The sequence below is a fragment of the Lepeophtheirus salmonis genome, chromosome 6 (assembly GCF_016086655.4).
Source record: "Lepeophtheirus salmonis chromosome 6, UVic_Lsal_1.4, whole genome shotgun sequence".
In the NCBI taxonomy this organism is placed as follows: Eukaryota; Metazoa; Arthropoda; class Copepoda; order Siphonostomatoida; family Caligidae; genus Lepeophtheirus; species Lepeophtheirus salmonis.
Window position 1 is genome coordinate 21,787,827 of NC_052136.2, and position 26,400 is coordinate 21,814,226.

The 26,400-nt window shown below is 28.5% G+C and overlaps 1 protein-coding gene across 6 annotated transcripts in view; it reads left to right on the top strand.

Moving 5' to 3' along the window:
* Positions 1 to 26,400, top strand: part of fra (neogenin protein frazzled) — a 290,853-nt gene that overhangs the window by 108,577 nt on the left and 155,876 nt on the right. For all 6 annotated transcript variants that reach the window (XM_071889049.1, XM_071889048.1, XM_071889051.1 and 3 more), the window contains one exon: positions 2,851 to 3,133. In XM_071889049.1, the coding sequence (XP_071745150.1) occupies positions 3,064 to 3,133 (70 nt within the window). In that variant the 5' untranslated portion in view covers positions 2,851 to 3,063. The remainder of the gene's footprint in view (positions 1 to 2,850; positions 3,134 to 26,400) is intronic.

Here is a 26,400-nt window from a genome sequence, read left to right on the forward strand (position 1 = left end):
GATGAATTGATCGGTTGTTATTATATTGCAATTAAGAACTCACAAATTGATTGCATGTCTCCACATCATCATATCATACTGTTCATAATGATCATTACCTAACTATGAACCATCAATAGAAGGATCGCTTTGTTCGTTGGAGTAAAGGTTTACATTGTAATATAGACATGCAAGCTATTCACGAGTTAGAGAGAATGTATTGGAATAAAGGGGAAATATTGTCAATGTCCGTTGTCAATACTTATAAGTCTATATATGTATGTGCAACTTCTTAATTAAAAAAGTAAACAGACATCAAGGTCAACTGTTAATTGGAATAAATGCATAAATGTGGCTTGTCAACTAAATAAAGCAAGCTAGAATGTTTTTTTCTAAAAGTTTAGTATTAGTATTTGTATTCTTCTAAAAAGAATTGTTATCAATTTCTATCAACAAGGATGATTCCGATAAATCTTTTGAAGATGTCGTTTATTACAATTGAAGTAGAAAACATTCATTATCACAATAAATGAATAAGAAATTGATATATGTTATTTCAAAGGGCCATATTGGGTCCAAATTCAGTCTCAGTACTCAAATGAATGTTCTTAAATATATTTAACATTTTTGGGTATCTAACATCAGCCCATAAGTATTAATACAACGCTTATAATTGACCAAATTATGTCAATAAAATATTGGGTTGTATATGATGGAAAAGGAATAATTATATATATTATTTTCCAAGGATTGCTTGAAATAAACAATTTTTAAGATTAATTGTATTTCAAAAATTTCATAGTATGTATTGTTATACGATGAATAATGATTCAATTAAACTCAAATTTCTTTGAACAATTACTTTTTATTTCCTATTCTTAATTTTTGTTCAAGATTGTTTTTTGGTGTTATCTCATAACAAATAAGACTCCTTGATATATATATGATTTGACTATTCTGAGAAAATATCTATATAAATGTATGTATTACAATGTCAAAATATGATGTTAAACATTAATTCCCCCTGAGTCTTATTCTGAGTGTCATCTCCAAAAGATAAATTTATTTTCCTTGGTATCTATTCTAAATACATGCCATATTTACAAAAGAATGCTCAAAAAAGCAAATTCAATTTAAGGTCCCTATTCTAGAGACTAAACATAAAGTGAGTGTCAGGCTTCCATTCTCATATATATCAATGTATACAATTTGTACAATCTACATAAATATGAGCCTTGTAGGGATGTTAAATTTTTAAGCTCGATAAGTAAGGGATATATATATTCCTGAATAAATATTTCATTTTTCGAATGCTTGAATGTTTTTAATCAATTTTTATTATCTTTCATTTTTATTTATATAGTTATTTCACCTTTAATTATGTCTCTTAATCAAAATTATTATCTTAAAAAGTGGTTTTCTGTAAAAGGTTTTAAAAGCCAAACACAGAGCGATTGGAAATTTTAATGGTCATTTTCGTATTTTTTGGCTTAAATAACAATAATAAATGTAGGTTACAGCTGGTAAGCCTTCCTAGACCTGAATTTTGTTGCATAGTGTAATCATAAACTACGGATTAACTCAGTGACGGTTATAGGGTTAATGTGAAAATTTGTTTTTTCTAGCATTTCATTTTTCATACATTCCATTGAAACTTGATTAAAACTAAAAATTGACTCTATAGTATAAAGATGGGTAATTCATTTGATACAATACATTTGTCAGTGATGGGAATAGTAAACGTATGTATATTAAAGTAGAAAATTCAGAGCCCAACTCATCCAAAATTAGTATCATTTTTATAAAAAAACATTGCAATTAATTATTTTACATTCTGAAATACTGACTTTAGAAAAACATAAACTCACAGATTATTATCATATCGATTAAATTTCAATTTTGTAGGTATGGTCATAAGCTGAAAAAACACTTGATGGGCTCTCTAAAGAAGTGTATTCAACACATTACTCATAAGTATTATTATTAACGATATATAACTATAGGAAATTACTCCACTCCAAAAATTGATATTACCTATTCCATGCTAATATTGATATTCGTCATTTAATAATGATGTACTCTTATTATCTATATTTATCCCTAGTATGAATTATATTGTAGGATTTCTTTTTCACTGAGTTTTCTCGGGTTTCACAGCAATGGAAAATTCCCAGGAAATTATGTAGTCAATTATTTCCTACTATATCCTTAGATTAATAGCGCATGAGCAAATTTAAAAACCCATAAATAACCGTAAGATGGCGCTGATGTGCTAAGTTGTTATAATAAACAAGTATGTATAAGATGAACATAAACACAAGGTGGCGCTTTTATTTTCGGGTATTTAAACAAACTACAAATAAGTAAACAACATTCATGACCAATGATATATAATTGATTAATTAAACGTTGAGTACGTACTAAATGAAAAAAGTCAATAGTTACATATATTCTAGTGATACAAGAGTAGATTCTAAGCCCGTGGGTCGAATTTTGTGTTTCACAAATAAACAATCCCCAGCACTATCCAAAAATTAGTTCGTTCATGATTTACTTTTTAAGACTTTTATCAAACTGAGTTATGAAATTTAAAAAAGCGGGATCTGTAGTCTCTAAAAAATAACCTGTGCAAATTTAGTGATTATGATAAATGAATAAAATAAGAATATATGAGTAAGATTACCTTAAATAGTCTTACTTATTCAAGAATTAAAAAAAAAAAAAAAATACAGACACAATTATATTTTACTGTAGGTATTTATTATTTACTCAAGAAATCCCATTATTTCTTTGGATCCCCCTCAACGAAAATTTCCCAAAAGACCCTTGTACCACAACTTAATTTAACAACCTTCTTTTTCTATTTTTCAGACCTCTACTTGGATATAAGATGAAGAAGTCCATAAGGGATATTTGGATCCGTGTGTTTTGGCCTTTATAGAAGGTCAAAAATAAATTTATAATTTCTTTCATCAAAGTATATAACCAGGACGGAATTAGACTCTACATACAACAAATATATATTAAAAAATTATTTGTTAAAGTATTTTTTAATAATCACCGACTTTGAAGGTAGTGAGTGCCATGATTCTTCAAAGGACTTTTTTTCTACTACTCTTTTATGTTAGTCTCAAACTACTAAAACATGTTGAAGGTAAGGTGTTTTAACTTTTTTTTAATATTTTATATATTTTGCGACAATTTTTTTTTTCTTTGTTAATGAGTCCTTGAAATATTTACAATTTACATATTTATTTTAAAGTACAAAAATAAATAATATTAAACAAAAACTATAATCAAAGTATATTGAAAAGTTTTAAAACTCATCCATCAACACCCCCTTCCTAACAGTTTTACTTTTATAATTAAAAATAATATTTTTTTAATAAAGTGTTGTCACAATATTGATATTTTAGTATCAGTTTCTGTTCAAAATAAGTATCTGTAATAAGTACGTTTGAATACTTTTTTTGACTAAAAATATATATAAAAAGTATCATGAGGGATATTCACATGTAAATAAAGTCAAAGTTGTGTCGGTCCTTATTTATGACTAAGGACTACAATCCAGTCCAGCCACAATTGTCAGTCCTTAAATAAGGTAAAATTGATCCCTTGTGACGTCATTAAGGGTGTTTTTCCTTTTTGAAAAGTAGTCAATTATATAATAAAATAAATTATATAACTAAGTGAAAATAATAATATGTTCGTAGTAAATTGCATTATAATGAAAAAATATTTTTTTAGATTTTTGCAAAGATAATTTCAATTATCTTATTTCATATCTCATATATGGGATTATAAACCATCAAGATTTTTTAGGATCATTCCAATGACCGGTCTCAAGGACTGTTAATATCGGTTTTTAGATTGTACTGAACTGGACGGAATAAATAAGGACCAACACATACTAAATACAGGGGCATCGAAAGGGTTTGTAGTAAGGCTGGGGCTAGCTTAGAAATTGAAAGAATTTCCTTATAAAATATATACTCGTATAGTCTGTTGCTTTTTTATTAAGAACAATTTTGTGAGGAGTAATTTGTTCATATTTTTATGGGATAACAACATCATTAGGCTTATTTTTTATGATGTAATGACTTTGTAAGTAACGGTTTCAATACTTATTTAGTGATTCACCGTTTCAAAAACCGTTTACACTACCGGTATACCGACCAACACTATTTTCTTGCTATAAAGGAAATCAATTGTTATATTTATCAAAGTTAGTCATTGACCCAAACGCAGGAAAAGATAATAAAAATTAACATTTTTCATTCAAATTGAATTGCATTTAATATTTGGAAAAATGTGTATGTACACATAAATATTTAATTGAAACTCTAATGTCTTAATTACACGCATAGACATGCAAGAATAAATATTATTCATGCATAATGAATGAGGTCAATAAGTTATGCCTCTTGATTAATGCAATAGGTTTCATCTACATACATAGTTGTTCATTATATCGAAACTCTATAGAAAAAGTATATCATAATGTAAATATTTTGATATTTTGAAAAGTATAATATTTTTATTTATTTTTTCAAATTTTTAGCTGCCATTAAACTACTACTGATTTAGATAATTATTTGTGACTGAAAATTAACTGTAAGGAAATGTTTAATGCCAACAATACCTAAAATTTATTTTTATAAAATAAAATGTAATTATGAATATTTTTCTCGATGTAGAGCCTACTTTGGTTCAGAAACATTATTATATATCCCAGATTTTAATTTTTATATAAGGCTATAATATAAATATTTCTGAGTAAATGTGTTTTTCTTAAAGCGTAGTGTTCCTTTAATTGGTGTGAGGGTGAGTTTTAAAATGACTTTTATCTAATCTAGGAGTTGTCTATGAAGTCCACATCAAACATGAATTAAACAATCTGTCTTGCACTGCTGTTTTCATAATCATTATTTTGCAAAGCACTAATAGGATAGTTTAATCTTTTTTTTGCGCTTATGTATGTCAAAATCTAATTTTATTAAGATTAATTTATCTGATTGTAAAAGATATACGGCTCAAAGGGCAGTATGTATTGACATATTCTCGTAGAGTTTTTTTTAAGTAAATTTATTTTTCTGAAAATTAGTACAGCTTACAATTTAAAAGTTAATTTTACGCTTTATACATTTCTAATTTATATTGTTACATAGCAGTCGTTGACGAACATATTGTGACAACATAAAATGAGTTATAGTTTTTAAGCCTTTGACGAAAAAGCTAAGGAAATCTAATTATTTTTTCAGCTATAAATATGTTTATAGGTTTCGTGAGTAATTTTTTTTTGAGAAGTATTTCTCATTGATCATTTTTTCCTGGGATTTTTTTAGATCGGCTTGGACCAATATTTTGTTCAAGACTGCAGTCTCAGATCGTAGACTGAAATTTAATCGTTTTGAAATTGTGAACCAATTTTTTTGGGCCTCACTCTATGGACCGATTTTCTCTCCATCCAAATTATACAAGTACACATATGAAACCCTTTAAGCATAACGTGACACCATTCTAATGACTTATGAAACACACATCAACTTCATCAACAATTTATCAATAAAATCGGTCTATACCTATCAAGATCAAATTTTAATATAGACCCAATACAGACTGAACTTCATCAAAGGATCAACAGGATCCAACAATAATAATATAACGTACTCAGACCAAAACTCAACGCAATTATCTGTATAAATAGAATTACGTATTTTTTATAAAGGGTTGAACCAAAGTTAAGTGTGCCATATTGGATCAAACAATAAATAAGAACAAATATAGTCACAGAAACCCATTAAAGCATTTCAGGCATGTATGAAACTATATTAACCACTAAGTAGAAGAGGGGGAAATGTATGTTATGTAGTAAAATAAATTGAAATAAAAATTATTATCTCATAATGAAATGAGATAAATATGATATAAGCTTATTATTTATATCGTTATTGGTCCATTCACTGAATTAGAAAAAAATATAACTATACTGATACATATTTTATAGTTATAGATAACCATAATTTATGTGGCTCAAATATATTATATATACGAGTATGTATGTATGTTTAATTAGAGAGAGGTTATGATAACCCCCACTCCCCTTTTCCAAATAACTAAAATCATGTTTGTAACGATAAAGTTGTTGGTATCGTTTTCTATTATTTTTTTGGTTAAATATAATGACAAGAATGTCCTTTACGTTAGTTAACTGAGATGTCATACACCCATAGCTAATAATGCTTCTTATTCCTATACTTCTACATTTCATTGTCAATACTTTTCAGTATGCTCCTACAAATATTCAATTTGATATAATGCAATTTTTTATTTATGCTGAGAATGCCTTGTTTACGATCTATTCATATATATAGTAATTTTTAATCGAGGTTTAGTGGAATTAATAACTAATTTGCTTAAAAGTCGTTCTTTTTCCTTTCAATTTCTTAGATTCTTCTTTTATTATGTGAAGACTGAGCAGATAAATAAAATAAAAGTAGTGTGATTACGCTAAGCAAAAGCAATGCGTTATTTTGAAGGCGAAAGTTAGTTGACCAATACAATGAAAAATATAGTTAGTTATACATTAATTTCCCCTGACCTTGTATGAAAACATTCTAATAAACACATAATAAATTCAATAAAAACTAAAGAGTTCCATTAAGATAAATATGTAAAATACTGAAGGGATCAAACATAACTTCTTTAAAGAGCCCTTTATGCAGTTAAAATATCCTTTTCTTATTATTACAATTGAATATTTTGTCAAATACGAGCCTTTTAACGTTTATTTATGGCATCACTTCAGGATTTTTATCTCTGTGGGTCTGAGGTGTTCAACTGTCATATGATAGCTATTATTTTATAAAAATACACGAAACTTCATTAAAAATGGATGGGTTCTAATTCAATTCTCAAAATGCGTATAGAGTAATGAAAAGTTCATACATATTTTTAGAAAAAAAAATCGTGATTTTTAATTTAATAATTACAAATAATATAGTGTTGAAACCCAAAATTAATATTGTTAAGATTAAATAAGATAATAACTTATTTTTTTCAATTTCTTGTATTCATAATTTATAATATTCTAATTGATATTTAGTAGAGAAAAAATGGAAATTACATGATTATTATAACTCTTAATTATATACTTTATATTTTCGGGGTTTCTTTTTTTACCCAGTTAACTAACAGTGTCATAGAAAGAGCATTTACAGATGGAAGGGTTTAAAGCATTTTACAAAAGAGTGATATTGAATATACATAATTTACAATATTTATTCTAGTGTTCTTTTTACGACGGAAAATTTTGTTTGTGTGAAAATCAGAAATTTGGCAGTTACGTTATTGGAAGGTCATTTTTTAATGACTTTATGGAACTACAATCAACAGTTTTAATCAGAAGTTAATATTTTGAAGGCTTGCAACTCGACTTGATACAACAATTTGGACTCTATAGCCAAAACTTGCGAATCGACATTGATTCGACAGTCCTTTCAATATTTCCACTGTATTCAGTATTCTTTAAGTATAAGTTATTTTCTGATTACTTGAATTGGGTTGATGAAAATATTCAATTATTTGGACTTCACTTAGACTTGTGAGCATTTTAATTTAGAACGAGTATTTACAAATCCTATGATTAAAAATATATTTGGTAGAGGGGTACAAAATATGCAATATAATATGATAATATGTACGTAGGCAAGACCATATTTAGTGCATTGAATTGACCATAATTGACCACGGGATGAAAGAATTAAATACACATGTCATATATCTGTATATGAGTATAAAAAACACAGAAATGCACTTGGTCTTGTGAGAAAGGAAAAATAATTCTACCTATGTATGTGCGTATCTACAAACATTCAAAATAATTAGCTTTTACCTACCTACCCACCTATGATTACCTACCTCATGTATACATATGTTCATATCTCTCTATCAGATATTACAGGCATCCGTTCAAACATACAGGGTGCGTAACCACTCTTACAAAATACTTTAAAAAAATTGTTTATTCTTTTATAAGCCATAACGGATCAAACTGTACCTTTATGTGAAAATGGAATGTCTACTTTTCATTTATGTTAATATATTAATTTCTATTTTGAATTATGGAATAATGGGAAGCAAAAGGAAGAAAAGTTTCAGACCTCTTTTACTCAGGAATGGACTCAAAGAAGATCATTTCCAAATTTGTAAACGTCCATACTGTTTTACAATGTTAATAAGACCATTAACACTTTGGTCTATCATCTGATTCAAGTTAGAATTGGTGACCAAAACAGAAAGAGAAATGTGAACTTCAGTCCCAATTTGAAGACTATCATGAAGTATGACCCAATCATCTCAATGCATATCCTAGTTCAAGAAATGAAATTCAGTAAGAGCTTAATCAGAGTCCTCAAACCCCTTATAACAGCATCAGTGGTAAGAAAAAGAATGAAAAATCCTGGAAAACATGTTGTTCGAGTATATGGATTTCCTTATCCCCTAATCTCAACGTGCTTAAGAATTTTTGGTATAGCGTCGTTGAAAGGGAGTTAAAATTTAATGCTTCGCCAAATCTGGATTCTCTTAATAAAGGCATTATCCGTGTTCGGCCCAAGGTTCTTGAAGAATTATGGAGAAATATTTTAGTAGTTTCTGCCCTTTTATCGAGGTAATTATCACTGCTGGGAGAGGCAGTATCGAAAAAAATGTTTTCAAATTTGAATTACTTACAAAATTTTTAATCATTTTTTTAATTATTTGTGTAAACAAATTTAAAAAGCTCATTGATTTAGATAATGTAGATTTTGTAACAAATGCTGTGGCACCCTGTACAATGTACTTACAAACTACAAAGATGAGAGACGATCATCATACATTGATGCATCTATGTATTCATGTGTATCTTGTCAAGTGATTGATCATAAAGGAGGATCAGAAATCGATGTTTTCTCTCTCTCTCTTGAACAACAACAATAACAGAAGGAGATGTAATGTACCTTCATACAAAATACATCAATAAAAGAATATGTAAAACTCATTGTGTCGGAAAAATAACAACAACAAAATCAAACTTATTGATAGTTTATTTTTACCTACATATAACGGTGAAACGTGAGATATGGGTAAGGTTGTTATGATCAAGAGCAATTGAAGGTCAAAAGCTTTAAGTTACCAACACGATAGCAAAAGGAAAGTCTAGTTATTATTATCTATATTTTATTAAAGGTAATTTTAATCTATTTTTTTGGGGGTTCGACACTGGGTCAAAACTTGAGCTCTTAAATTATATGCAAAATGATAATGATTGTTGAATTACCAATTTGTAATTAATAATTTTACAAAATATGTATCCCTTGAACAAAATTCAACCATGTTTGAACTAAGCTAAGACATTTAGCCTTTATCTTATCTTTATGTAAAAGAAAACAGTATTAAACATAAGATCTCATGTATCTATACAATTTATCTAATGGATCCATCTGGTAATAACATCTATAGACTATTATGCCTATGAAAGATTAATATGCTTTGAAGCAGTAGATGTATAATTGTGATGGTCCACCAATCAACAAATGACCAAATGACATTATCACAAGCCAAAAAAGTGTTTAAATAAAACAGATGGGTACGTAATATATATTTTTAGTAGTATTGGTCTTAAATCAAAATAGTATAACATCATTTTTACTTTCAAACAACCTTCAATTCGAAATATTTAATTCCATATTTTTGAATAGAATATATTAAATTTCCAAAGACTATTATTTGAATATTCTGAATTCGTTTAACATCCCTATTCTAAACCAAGAAAATATAATAAATTATCTTTTTTTTTTATGTAATAGAAAACTTTTAATCTTTTTTTTTTATCGTTTTGATACTAATTTACATATATAAATAAATATATAGACCATTTGTCAATTTTTAAATACCAACTACTTTTTTTGCTTTCTGTTTCTTTGATTTGGAAGGTAATATCTTGAGCCATGCCTCTTGCTGCAGAATCTTTGTCTTAAAGTCAGTAATTTCGATACCATGTATGTTTTGATGTCATTTCTAGCTCGATCCAAAAATAACGCTAATGCTACGAACGAGTTTTTCAGTTATGCACCACAAATGTGTTGGGAATGCCTTGATTGCTGCATCCACACAAGTTTTATAGAACTTCATATCACTGATAAAGTTATTCACCTGTATGAGATCATTCAAAGGTGCTGATGAAGGAAATGGAACTGTAAACCACCAAGACAGATAACCAAAAATAAAAAATCGTACAAATCAATTTAGTTTATCCCAATAGGTAATTGTTGAACTATACACCAGGTCAAATGAACCATCGAAAAATTTATCCTCTTCCCCACTTATGTAGAGAATTAAAAGCATTCCCAGTTCCTTACAATCCCCTCTGACAAAAGTCTTAGATGACAAAGTTTTGCAAACCTGGAGGATTTCTTATTCTTCCCTTTTAGTCTATCGTCCAGAGATGGATAATTGAGATCCTTAATATCACAACAAAATAATTACTAAGGCTAAATAATAGTTTAACCCAACACTCAAATATTAATCAATGCTACTAATGAACAGAGTGTGCCCTGTGAATGCAAATTCTTCAATCGGTAATACCTACTTGCAACCAAAAAATGAAAACTTACGCACTACATAGTAAAATTTGACATATGTACTTGTAACTGTATCTGTAAAAGTGTTCAACAAACGTTATGCAGTACTATGGAACGGGCCATTTTATTCTAACGATGATTTATATATACATATTTTTATTTTTTATTTATTTATTTTTGTTTGGGGGGGACTGGAACACTGTGAATGTGCTTATTTTTCTTTGTTGGAATATAAATATAATATTCACATTCTAAATTTAAATTTATATTATCTAACAGGATAATTAATAAGAAATAAAAGAAGAAAGGGTTTTCCTTCTTTTATTTTCTTTACTGAAGTTTTATCATGTCTATTATATTTAATAAACAGTCTAGGTGCGATCACTTATTACTTTCTACAATCAAGGAAATTAGAGTCAAAATAGAGTGCTTATTAAAATTAGATAATACGCCAATTGTCATGTGTTCTATAGGACAGCATTTGCGTTCAATTAGGATGTGTCCTTAAAATTTAGACAGCTCAAAAATGGAATAACTTTATTTAGATATATATATATAAATGTGAGTTTTGTATAGGAATGGCTTAGAAATCGAAGGATTACGCCATCGGTGAGCCAAATTTTGTATGACGTAGTGGAACTGCAAGTACTGATTCCAAAAATGTATCAATTTACTATAGTATCTTGTTAGTTACGTAGGTATTCCGGTACCACTATATATCCGGGATAACGAAGAACGTTTGTTCATACAAGCAATTGAAGCAACAATGATGGATCTCATATTTGTCTTCCTCTCTCATTGTTTATTTAAGCCTCATAAAAATAATGATAACAAATATAATATGGGTAATAAATATAACTCATAAATCACTCAATAAGTTTTTTGGTGTTTTTTCATTTTAAATATCATATTTTCTACATACATTGTATATCTGTTTGTCTTTAGATATTCTCTTGGTTCGTGTTTAGAATTAGATAATACATTTTAATTTATTGCCTTGATGTATCGTCTACAGAAAAAAAATTAGTAAATATGTTTCCTTTTTTTTTGTTTGGTTAAATGTCTCTTTATAATCTAATCAAATATTTATGTGTACATGTTGCAATAACCAAAAAAAAAAAAAAAAAAATCTGCAAATTATAAATGAAGAACTTAAGGTACTTGCAGGCTTCGAAAAAAAATGTTGCTATTCGATGGATTACCAAGCGTCTTCATTTGCTCGAACATTTCCTCATTTTACCGAATGTCGAGGAAATTTTGCCTTAAATTCATGAATTTATTCAATTAATTCAAGATGGCCATGGCTTCCTCTCCCTCTGTTGCTTGGCCCCTGAATTCTGATGCAAAATTTGAATATTTCATGGATTGTTGATACATTAATAGTTTAATTATGGACTCATTTGATAAAAATTATCACCAATCAAAGGGCCTAGAATGGATGTAAGATCAAAACAATAAGCTCAAAGAGGTTCCATGTAATTTATGGTACAATGTCTCCCTGGTCAGTCATTTTTAAAGATCTGGTAGAGGTAATGAAGATGTGCATCATAATTAGGGATTTAATATATGTCCAAAACCTTGTGACCTTATTTTTTTTTTTTTTTGAAAACATATATTGGTGATCTGCAAGATATTAGTACTATTATTAATTATTTATCCCTATTTTAAAAATTTAAACATATTAGAAAGTAAGGAGCATTAAACTTTATTTTGTGATGTTTTTCAGTGGATATGTCGTCTATTAAAGTTTCCAACTTATGGAAGAGCAGATTAGGAAAAATAACACTATGGAACAAAATGAAGGTTTTGAAGTGCCCGCTATCTAAAACACACATTTAATATTCTTATTTAAGCCATAGAGCAGGAAAATGACCATTAAAACTTTCAATTTCTACATGTTTGGCCATTAAAGCTGTTTTTTAATCAAGTTTTTAGGTAAAAAAAAGACTATTCAGTTCTATATTTAGACATGAAAGAACTATATAGATGAAAATCAAAGAAAACGAATAATTGAAACAAACATTTGAACATGTGAAAATTGAATTATTTATTAATTTATCATGATCAAAATTTATAAAAAATGTATATAACCACAAAAAAATCGAGTAAAATGAAGGTCCATACATGAAAGCTATTAATACCTTTTTTATTTCTTCTTCAAGTGCTTTATATCATATATGAAGGTATAAAATAAAGCTTATATTTTTTTAAATTGCCCATAGAAAAAGTCAATTTTATTGATATTTGGTGAATTTAGTTTTGAATATTTATTAAAAAAAATAAATGAAATAATCTAGTTAGGTTGTGTTGAATATGAATTACACTAATATGCCGTAGAAAATCATTGAATTACTTATGAGCATAAAACTAACAATATAATTAATAATGAGGGAATACTAATTAAATAATTTGAATATGAGGCAGTTATAAACTTTTTTAATCGCCTTGCATCTAAATTATTAATTTCAGTTATTTTTTTATTGTTCTCTTTCCTTTACAAAAAAAAAAAGTAAGTATAATAATTAAATTAATCATAAGTAGATAATTAGTGTAATGAAATAAATAATATCATTTAAAAAAATGAAAATAAAGAATAGTGTAATTATGGACTATTTTGTGGCATACTGTGTATATGTAAAATTACAATGTCCACCACAGCTATATCATTCGTAAATACATGATAAATACGTAGTTTTAATAAATTCAATGATAAAACCGATAAATAGTTGGTGAATAAAATTACCATTGCTGCAATTGAATAAAACGTAATGGGACGTAAAAATTCTAACTTGTACAATCTGCTTATACAAGTTACAAAATTTGACATATATCACAACTTGTACGCAACATAAAGCACAAGTATTTTTGTTAATTTATTAATCTCTTTATAATCCAATAAAATATTCAAAAATAATATTATCCACTTTCAAATGATGGCATCTACCATTATAAATATACATATGTACTTATGCGTGAACCTAGGCAGTTCCGAATCCGTTTGTTGGTAGTAATAAAGAGAAATCATTTGATTTTTATGGTTCAAACATGTTTTTTGGACTGATTACCTTTCACAGACATCATGTGGCTAAAGGAATGTTTCCAAAACTTTTTTTTTCTCACTCTATTACATATAAGGTATTTGTCACTGGCCATACCGTTAATACTTATTTTATAAAAACTTTAATCTCTTCATTAGGAGGTTGTAAATACCAAGGTACGTCTCAAAAAAAAAAAAAAAAAAACTCACATATGTATACATGAGGGTGTGTCAAGTCAAAATATGTATTCCTTTTTCTTCAAAAATCTAAAACTCCTATTTTTGATTTTTTTTTAAATTAAACTATTATATATTTTTCTTCTCTAGAACAGCTGTTTCAGCTACTCCAAGTAGACAGAATTAGTTAATTTGATCCTCCTTCACTGCATTTTTGGTCCTAACTAGTGACAGTGTTATAAGATAAGGATATTGTTTTAAATTGGTTATTATATTTTGCCCCATGGATAACTCAAACAATATCTTTGGTTAATAGAAGCAACAACTTCTCGATAATGGAATGGAGTTTCTAACTTTGGCGATTCTGAGTGTAATCTAATATGAAGTCTTAATGACTGCCATATTTTGCTGTTGGTATTTGCTGTCGTAAGTCATAAACTTTTTTTTTTTTTTTTTTTTTTTTTTAAAACATTAGCATTGTTCTTAAAACTACTGGAAATCCGTATCTGTAAAGTTAGGATATTTAGCCTCAAAATTGTTTTTCATTTTTTTGGGCTTCAAAGATTCATTTGGGATACTTTCTTTGCAAATGACACATTGTGTTTTTTCAATTCCTGTTTCGACTATAACAGTAAATCCATACTTTAGAAAATTCCTCGCAGAATTTTATTTTATTCATTCTTGTCTTTCAATTCATTATTTGCAATCTGAAATTTTACAAAAAAAAAGATTTGTTGACTATTATAATTAGAAATTATTTATATTAGCACGGAATACAGCAGGTCAACGTTCGGTATCATACGAAAACTTTTTAGGAGACCTTAGGCGACAACACGAAATTTTTTATCCTACTCCAGTTGGAGTTGCGACCCACAGGTTGGAAACCACAGATCTAGAACAAGGAAAACCTGTTCTCCGAGTTAATTTTAAGTTTTAATCATGACCTTTCATCCTTTCTACTGCAGTATCCACGTATCTTTTTTTCCTATGTATAAGTGTCCTAGCCTCGAAACAAAAATTATTTGATATTTGTTTTAATATGTAAATACAATGGAATTTTTTTGTTAAATTTAGTGTACGAAAGGGTGTAAATAGTTCCCCAATCCTAAAAATCATATATGTATGACGCTGTTAATGAACTGATTGAAAAGGAACCCCGAAAAATAAAATGTAATAGGTTAAATGATAAGCAATTGATCGGATATTTTACGTAATTACGCAATTTTAATTTTTGTATTATTTATTTTTAAATATTCCATCCATTTCCAATTGAATCGAATGTTTTAGGACCATATTGAAAAGTATTGATTCATAAGATGTAGATTCAGTGTAATAAGAAGAATTTATATAAGTTTTGTGGTGTATAATATTCCGTTTCACTGAGGGTGGGTTAAATAATAAATTATAAAATCATTAATTTATAAAGCATCAATGTCTTTAAACTATAGTGATTATTATATTTTCCTACTTTTTTTGGAAAGTTTCTAAAGTTTAAGACTTGACTGAGTATGTAGGGGGGTATTATTATTTTTTTTTTTTTCTAATCCTTAATGTCAAGAATGTCTAAAAAAGGCGTCATTTTTGGCCTTTTAATAAAAAAAAACATTGATTTCAAAGTACCTCTTTGGAGCTTAACCTCAATTGCAAATGTTTGATTATATGTAGTTAAAAAAACATAGCATACAAGGTTTTTAAGATATCATTTTTATGTCAAAGGGCATAAAAAACATTTCTTAAGTATATTACATACAGGGTGGGGATTTTAAATCTGAATCAATAATAGACTTCAATATTTTGGCTAACCATAAATCTATGCTTATGAAGTGTGCTCATCATATTCAACTGAAAAGCTGTATAAGAAAAAATACAAAATCCTTTAGATGTCCTCCTAATACAAAAGTCGTGCGGATGTTATTGTGTCCCTCCGTACTGCCACACGCACATACATAGAACACAAATTACTCCAAAAATAGTAGAGCCGAAAACTTAAAATGAAGTTAAAAAATATAGCGTCATGCAAAAAAATTTCAATTGGTGCAGTCTAGGCAAAGGAAATGTGACCTCACATCTCACCAGATCTGAGATAATTGGACTACTATGCTTGGGATGTCTTGGAAAGAGAATTCAATAAACGTACACAAAACACTGTTGACTCCTTACAAATTTCTATACTCGAGGCAGTGGTCATTTAACAACGAGTTCCTCATCAATGCCTGTCCAGGTTCTGGAGTAGGTTGGAGGGTGTAGTTAAAGCTGGAGGTGGTTGGTTGGTTGGAGTGATTGACTTTAATATGGAGCCTGTCATGTAATATCAAAAGATTTGTGCATTGCTATAGAGAAATAAATCATGATATGTATTATCCATATGTTTTCCGGATTTAAAATTCCCACCCCGTATATATACAAATTTGAAAAATCCCAAGACCTTTTATAACAACTTTTTACTTACATAATATGTTCTGTGTGAAGTTATTTAGGAATGGGTCTTATTAATAGCCCTCTAAGCTGCCAAAAAAAATGTCTTTCATAGATGGCTAACAAAATAAAAAGAGTCTTAATTTAATTATCTGGAGTATTTTTTGCCCTTTCTTTCGTCTAAATTTAGGGGTGTTATGAAGAAAGGATTTTGAAATTAGTGCCAAATATGTAATTATGCACATATGTAACTATCCCAGCCCCATTCCACTTTATTTATTACCTATTTTTTAAAGCATTATTCAACGGTTCAATGCAATAGTAATGTCTAAACGTTTCACCAGAAAAATGAGAATCTATAATTGTACGTGTAGTTGTTCAAATAATTTAATTAATTTTTTCTTCTTCTTCACATATTGATTTATAATGATTTGATACGTGCAAAATGATTCGTTCAATCCCTCATTGCTAATTAATTTACATATGTGCAGACCTATCTATGCATATATGTTGTAGCTAGGCTGGTGTTTATAGAATGTAAAAAGAGTCTTTAACAACAGTTGAATTGACTTGTTCTTTTTATGTATGAGTCCTATAGTAAATTTGAAGTTAGAAAAATTGGAATGAGTCTAAAGGGCATGAACAATAAAAAAAATGTTTCCCGGAAAGGCGATAGACTGTATATAGGTTGGTGTTTAAAAGAATTAAACAACGTAAGAGTTTTTTCACAGCGCCCTCTATGTAAGTAACATAAAGCTATATTTTACAATAAATAATATTATCATTCAGGGAATTGTAATATTTTTGCAAGATGGTCCCATAATTTCTGGCTTTGTTTAGAAATTAGAAATCAGATAAGCAAACACCACTCTTGCCTTATTGACAAAATACTTTTTTTTATAAATATTAATAAGGGGTATTAGATCATTGTGCAAGTTGGAATTTATTCTTCTTAAAATGCCTTAGTGATGTATAACTCTAATCATTTTAATTTTAAACTATTAATTGTGATGTTATCACTTCACTTTAGTCTATTCAATGTATACATTCTTATTTATTTAGGAGTAATACAATTGTGGCTATTTGAGCTTTATGATCTGGCAAAGAATATTTCTTACTAATTTTTACTTTTTAATCAAAAATAGTATTATCTTCTTTTTTTTTGCTTAAAAAAAAACTACATAACTAATATGCATATTGACCATCCATGAAATATTCCATATCATAATCAGAAATATTATAATTTCTTCATTTGAAACTATTTGTCTTATTTTTTTTGTGGCAGCGACATTTGCAAAAATAAATAACAGGCAAAGGCTATTCAATATGGTTATCATCTCCCAAGCCATCACGTAAATCTGGTGAAGAAGAGGAGGTCAACTGTTTTTGTTCCAAGAAAGTTTAAATAATGCTTACCTTAAGATTAGTGAGGAAATCAAGTGTATTATTTAGCTCACCGTCTATTTATTTATTGTTTTGAGCTGGCAAACTGAAGAGTAAATTTTCTTAGTATGAGCTCTTGTCCTTGTTATTTAATGTCTGAGGAGTGTACTTTATTTTCAACTACATTCAATTATATTAAATACCTAATTAAACATTTGTGTGTGCTCATACAAGACGAAGAGTAACCTCAAAGATTTGTTGAGTAGTTATAAGAGTTGTTGGACTCTGAGTAGAATTGAGGATCGACATCGAAACAATTCTTGCCATGTATTTGTTTATTTCCTCTTCCTTCTCGTCACATCTGCTTGTTGCTGTTGAAATGAACCGTCTTGGCACCTAAGCTGATTTTCTCTAAAACATTCTTCAAATATCCGGGTGTACAATGCTGATTTTTGCTTCTTTTTAACATGCCCAAAAAGCTACCGATTAGCATCAATGCAGATGTGTATATACATAAATTATGAGCAGACGAACTCATGCCAATACATTTATTTACAAAAGCTCCAAATATAACTCTGTTTGATTTTCACATCGTCTAGAGTCAATCTCATTTCCTAATCTTACTGCTTCCATACCACTATTTTTGTCTATTGGAAGAGAAAAAAGATTAAATCAACTTTTGTATATGTTGAAACAACAAATCTTTATTATTTTATCCATTCAAGCGTCAATTTTTATACTAACAGTGATATGATCCATTATAAAAACAACCAGCCTATAAACATTATATTAGTTGATCAAATCGTTAAATTTATATATTCTTTTAATTCGCTGATAGTTTTATGTAAATATATAGAGAAGAGAACTTTTCTTACGAAGGGTGGGTGACAAGTGATAAATTATCCATATCTATACAAAACTTATATATATATATTTTGCAATATTAAACTTTGCGAATTATTATCATTCTATTTACAATCGTTTGCCTATCGGTTTTACCATCTACATAATATATGTGTGTATGTCTGTATAAATGAAAAATAAGAAGAGAAAATTGAATTGTATTTTCCACAATACTCAATCACTCATAAGTCAAGATATGACTCCATTTTTTTATATTTTTACATACACACGAACACATGCCCTTTGATAGTTGTATTTATAAACTATAATCAAATACCATACTCGGTTTGATCTTCTTTATCTTTGTACAAGCACAACAAGGCATTGATAGTTTCAACCATGTCTAGAAATTAAAAAGAACAAAAAAAAATAGCCAGCGTGTCAAGTAACAAAATAATTTGATACTTATGATTTATATTATTTAAAAATATATAATATACGTTTTGTAACCCTCCGTAAGTAAGTTATACTTATTGCTTTAAATCTACATTTTACCGGCAATAGTTTTCAGTTAATATAGACAACAGCGAAGTATAATCTCCTGAAAAATTCAATCACATTATATGAAATTCCTTATCTATCTTAAATATACCTTGTTTTTTGTATTTTGCGTATCTTTAGTCATTTTTAATCGAGGCTTAGTGCATTTCATTAATTTTTTTGCTTAGAGTGGTTTCTTTGTTTTTCTTTTTTGATTTATTGTATGATTCTTTTTTACAGTGTAAGAACTGTAACGTAGAATGGTGGCTACAAAATTATACTATTGCATCTAGTATTTTATATAATACATGCAACCTTATTAAAGCTGATGGGGATATTAATCTGATTCCTAAAATTTAAATAATATAATGGAAATTTCGTAGAATTTTTAGCAAAAATAGAAATTTCATGTTTTTCCCTTAAGAGTAAGAAATCATATCTCGTTGAAACCCCAAACTCATGTTGTTGAGATTATTTTAAAAAGGATTTATTCTATCTCGACGTTTTATATTCATACTAGCAATGTTAGAATATTAATTAATATTTACATGTAAAAAGTGCATGGAATGGTTAAAAGAATGATATAAAGTTTAAATGAAGTAATTCCTAAAATCATTCAACTGTTTATTATGTATTAAAATGCGTTTTACTATTGGGGTTTATTTTATACCCGTTTTACTAACCACGTTATAAACAGGATGTTTATTAACAGAAGGTTAATAATACATCCTTTTTATTGTATCTTGCAACCATTCATCCAAAAATAAATAGAAGGTAGAGGCCCAACAAAATCACTTCGTAGAAAGTTAATTCTTCCCAATTTTGAGCTTATTTTTGAATAATTATTTAGAAATATTTGCAATTCAACAACACTTAAATTAAATTCTACGGTTAGAGCACTAATAATGAAAAAGGAGTAGAAAAATTGACAGCTGATAAAAAAAGAAAATGTGCAATATAAATTATTATATAAGTATGGTAAGGTCGTGGTATTCGTCATATCAAAATTGTTAATGCATTTTGCAATCTTTCCTCCTGCAAAAAGAAGAAGAAAAATGGCTCGTTATTACGTCGTAGTTAACTAATCACGTCGTGCTAATCAAATGTTGGATTATTTTTCATTAAATATTAAGGTTATAGAACTTTAACATATATCATTCGATTGCAGTAGAATAATAAGGTAGAAAAGATCTACAACTGGTAAAAGTACATACTAAATGTGTTGTACATATTAGTGGATTGTAATTCTCTCAACCTTTACTAAAAAAAAAGAAAAGAAAAAAGGTCTGAAATTATATGGATATCAGCCAAGTGTGGGACGTTTATTACTTTAATTGTAGGAAGTTATTCACAACATAACATCAGCTAATTCGTTTGCAACCAATCAACGTTTTCACACAAATAGGGATAGCGATACGTAAAATATCAACGCTTGAAAAAAGCATTTGATGTTTTATAGATACAAAGCCTAATGTGTGGGATACTGTTGGAAATTATTTGATATCGTGTGTATTTCATTTAATTGTCATAAAACTGACACTTTGCATCTTCTAATGTAACACCCATTTCGAATTTGGGCGTATTGGTCAGGTCTTGTTTATCTTATTCAAAAAGAATTGACAGATGGTTATTTCATAGATAACTTATATGTACACTAAAAAGTGATTTGTACTATATGATATTGAAAGGTAACTGGATATTTTATATGAGGTAGATGTGCACTCGTGTCTTAATATGTGTATAGAAGGATTAAAGTAAAGATACTTTCAGTGACATGAGACTCAGCCCTTTCCTACACTCCTGTTTTTTACTCACTTTGTTTTTTTGTTATTTTAAAGTACAAAGTTAGTTTATATTTATTATTATTTTTGTAAAAGTTATGAAAAGATGGATCAGTCTTTGTTTGTGAAGTTATTTTCTATCTCTTCCTTTCATCCCTTCAAAGTTTAGGTAGAATATTTATATATATGAAGTCTTACATCATCCATGGGGAAAATACATATCATATATAAATGTAGGTAGATACCTACTAAGGTGGATAGAGAGAGAGAAAAAAAAGTTTTCCTCTAGAATTTCACAAATAGTAGAGTTTGTTCACAACAACGAATAACAAAGGCTACTACCCTTTTATTTCTCCTTGTCCCCATTTCAAAGTTAGGGAAAAGAGAACGTTTCTAAAGTAAGGATGTTTGTTCAATCGTTTGAGACATTCGTCATGAAGATATATTCAATAAAATTGAACTTACTCAACAGAATTTATTTGCATATTCTCAAAGAAATTTAAGTAATTTTTTGAATATTTCTTCTTCATTGTGTTTTTATGAAACCTTAGCCTTGTTAATATTGGTCATCTCGGGATCCTATAACACCAAGTTATGAAAATAATAAAAACACTTTTTTCATGAAAATTCATATTGTTTGGAGGTCAAAAAATGACATAAATCTTTATTGTTTATTAAAAAAAACAAAAAAAATTCTATGTTGGTTTTTCTACTGTTGAGTTTATATTACTTTTGTTTCTTATTATTTATTAGTATTATATACGTTGATTGGTTAAATAATAATTAGTCGTTGTTAAGCTCTGAATAATTCCCTACTATTAAATGAAGAATTAACAAACTTATTTAATTTATTTTTTATTCAATTTAGAGAAGGAAAGGTTGAGAGATACAAAGAAGATAAGTCATTTGTCTTTTTTAATATATTTTCAATTATAAAAACTTTATTATGTCCATCCCCGACCTATGAAGTGCTTATTAATGTTGAGAATTTAGAAGCTACTCTTGGTTATAATACAATATATAACTAGTGTCTATAAAATAAATAAACTAACAATAAATAATACATAAGCTACCATATCAATGGCATACTAATGACCGTAGGTGATAAAAATATGATAACTTTTACATAACAGCTACAACTTGAATGTGTGTTTTTTATTTTCTAAACTTGAATTATAAGTATAATATGATCACTCGTGCGTAAAAGAAGAAAAGTAATACCAAAGATTTTTTTGCAGGTTATAAATGCAAGTCCTTGGTTGGAGCTGGGGTAGAGTTGAAGATCAATATTGTAGTAGTTTCAGTTGACATCATTGCTAGAAACAGAGTAGAGTTTTTATCTAAGCTCCTATTTCTCCCAAACATTCTTTAAATTGTCAGGGTAAACACTTTCATTTTCGGGTTCTTTTCTTTCAGCATACAGGCAGATCATATTATTTTTATATATTTATTAATAATTAAACAAAAGAAATAAATCTCACCTTACAATTAGTTAAAAATTATGAATAAAAAGATTAAAAATACAATATTTTCGGAAATCAGAATTTAATAAGACATTCTTATTATTTGTTGGGGTTGAGTGATTAAAAATTAAACCGACTAAGCAAAAAATATTAATTGGGTGGGGGTATATTTCCAATTTTAGCCTCACAATTTGTGTGTAGTTGACACAACTCTAATTCAATGTGCTTTTGATATAGTTTGGTTATTAATGCAGTTTTAACTTTGTATTTCATGATCATTGTTATAATTTCTATTGATTTGTGTGCAAAAGAAACTAATATTCATGCATTCGTTATTGAATAACTTTGATTATAATAATTGTGTTCACAACGACAAAAGGAAATCAAATCGTTTCTAATGAATCAAATCAGGTAAAATTCTTCACAATGAAATTAATATATTCATTTCTTTTGGATTATATATATTTAGTGATGTTGCGACACGGTCCTAGACGGTTTTTTGTTAATTCGGTCTTAAGTGATATTTTCTAGACCAATATGTACTATTATTTCGATCATAAGCACTGTCTTAAACATGGGTGAAAATTACTCCCTGGATTATTGTTCGGATGCATTCTCTGGACCAATTTTCTCCGTATCCAAGTGAAACAAACAGTAAACAAATAATATAAAATCCTTTACAAATCACTTGACGTCATTGCACTACCAATAATTACAATTTGGAAACACACATAACCTCAGGAATAATTCATTTATGAAATCAGCCAAATTTTTAATTAGGCTGATTTTTTGTGAGATAAATTCTGACCAATTTTTTGTTTGTTACTGTTCGGACCAAACTTCTTTAAAGGACCAAATTAGTTCGATACAACAAAAGTTATAAAGATCTCATACTGATCCGGGATTCCCATACCAAAACCATATCACGAGTAAGATTATCATTCAAATATGGAGGGAGGCAAAAGTCTCTTGACCTCTTGTTTCGGCACCTATGATCATCAATCATCATTAGAAGTGGGCATATTGGAAAATGGGAGGAAAAACCTGGATGGGTATACTACTGAATTAAGACAAATGAGAACATCAGCTACCTGTTTTATAATTTGAGGGGAGGATGTATAACTGCTATGGAGAGGCGAACCTTCAATAATTATAGAAGCATTAGTGCCGATCAAATATTATTAAATTTTATTTAAACATGCCTATTATTACTTTAGTATGCATTTAAAAAATCAATCAAATGTAGGTAGGAATTCTTCATTTAGAGATAGATGTTAACACCATCACAATCTATTAAAGAATGAACAAAAAAGAATACAGACCAATAAAACCACCCGTTTTTCATTTTTTAATCGCAAAACTGTTATTTATACCTACTTTTTGCTTATCCTAACTCATCAGTTACTAAGGTGCATTACATTGTTGCAATATAATGCACATTAATATCAGTGGGGTCCCTAGTTGTTATGACGCCCTGGACCCAAAAAGAATTCAAATTGGTAGAAAAAAATAAAATAGCTGATTTACAGAAGCCACGCATGCAGTAACACCTATAATACAAATAAATGCCAATAGCCGAAACAAATAAAATAATATAATATTATGAAATTTTTCTGTATTGAAATAATATTTTATTAAACAATACCATACAATACAATATGTTAAATAACACACAGATTATCATCAAAACTCCCATCTTTAGCATGACTCTCATTGCTTTCCTTGATGTAAAGTGATTAATTAAATAAGCATATAAGATCTGCTTAGCAACAGTGGGATTGATAGGGATGATGGTCACACCAATAAGGCGTTCTTGTGACATATTTGAGCGAAAGTAAGTTTCGATACGATTTAGCTTTGAAAATCTTTGTAAATGAGCAAGACAAAAGTCAGAGAAAATGAATGCAAACAAATACTTTCTTTGGCCACATAGTCAAAAAACTGCCCTGATTAAAACCATATGGCAACAAATTAAAATTGGTATTAAAATACCAATTTTTATCCGTGTTCAATTGTTCGTAGATGCTCGTTTTCAGAATAAAAATTACTCGAAACCCATCCATAGACTATAAAGAGAGTCAGACGTATAGAAAATGTAATAACATTTAAATACAAACAATAGCACAACAAATGTAGTACGTCATGTAGGTACGTATTTAACACCATTTCAAAGTAATATGCATTTGAATTCAAGACTTCACTTAGAATAAAGCAATGTACATATATAATATGGCAGTTTTAATTTTGCATTTTTGTAAAAATATTTTTATTATTTCTTGCACTTTCATCTCATCGTGACTCATATAAAAAACAGCCCCTCAAAGAGAAATTCGAATAAAACGACCGAAGGCGGATGCATTTTTTTCTTTTTTTCTTTAGCCATATAAATACTTTGTACATATACTCGTAGAAGCATGCACGTATATGTAAGATTCAATTATAATATTTTTTGATATGAAAAATAAAAAATATTTTCCTGGAAAATAGTGATGAAATATTTAATACAGATAATTTAAATGTACATAAATCGTGTCTGATTAATTGTGTCTCAATAATAAAAACCTTATCTTTGCTGAGTGGATAACCTTTAGCTGTGAGACATTATGAAAGTGTTTGCAGGAATTGATGCTATTTTTCCATAGACTTTGGAATACCAATTTTTACTACTCTGCTTAGCTTTTTAGGCTGTCATAGTCGAGACTTGTCTCCAAGGCACTGTCTTGTTAGTCGCGGCGCCATCATTGAGATACTTTATACCTCCAATTGCTTTTCTGCCTTTAAAAAAGTCAAAAGGACGTTTACGACTAACTTATTCATGATACAAAGTTCAGCAAAAAACGAAACGATTAGTTTTGAAAAGAAATTTGTCATCCTATTAACTAAATTAAATTCAACTTGTCTTTAAAAAAGTAATATTTTCCATGACAAGTTTAGTGCATGCGACATTGTTCCATAACCGAGCTTGATTACCATTTCGGAAACGCAACAGTTATACAATATTTAATGGGATACCCTCTACATACATATTAAAATGTAGTGCTATGTCAATCCTTATTGATTCGGTCCTGCCAGTCTTAATGCCGGTCTTATTAGTCTTTGGGAACTTAACAGGACCAGACCAAACCCGAACTGGACGGAACTGCAGTCTTCAGGCATAAATAAGGATAGACATAACACTATTAGAATGTCCTGTTTTTGGATGAATAGTTTTTTCCCCGTACAAATATCTTTTTTGCTGGGAAAATCGAAAAACTGACATAGGTTACGTTTTTCATCCTGTTTTTAGTATGGTACTTACTATTTTAATTTTTCTTAACTTTGAGTTTTGTGTCGAAATTGGACATTTAAGCCACTTATACTGTCCCAAATAAAATGCAATGAGTCAAAAATATGGTTTTCAAAGTGATAGTTGTTGAGCAAAAAAAAAGAAAGTGTTATTAAATTGAACTTGGAAATAATTTTTAATAATAAACCAAAAACTAATCAATAGTATTACTACAATTTTGGACTATTTGGTCTGACAAAAGGTTTAAAAAATTCCTTAAGGATCTTTATTACTTCAAAAAATGGGATGAATGGCCTCAAACTTTTTCAAAGTACGTTTTTTAGTCTATATATTGTGAGGAATAACATCTTTATGGATTTCTCCTTTATTACAAATTAACATAAGAGTACATAATGTTATTTTATTGGGAGTTACTTATTCAAACATTTTGAATTATGTATTTAATATAATTCTCGATGAATATTTAAAAATAGGGAGAACAAAGTGATAAAAACGGAAAAATAATAACAATTTTATTGGATGATCAGTCAAAAAGATTAGTTTTTAAAATATTTATTTTAGAATTCTAAAGATTAAATATTTATTTATATCAGACAATTTGAAAAGTTGTTTTTTTTTACCCTAAAATTATTGAGCACTTAATTTGATGTTTAATATGTAGTTATGAATGGAAGGCTGTGACCAGCAATTTTCTTCGGGGTTGACTTGGTATTTTGAAGTGACATTTTTATTATTTTATATACTCAGCATTACTCAGAATTAGTGTTCCGTGGATATTTATTTAGGACTGAAGACTACAGTGCTGTCCAGTTCAGTCCCAATGACCGTTTCTAAGACTAAACTGAACTGGACGCAATAAATAAGAACTTACAAA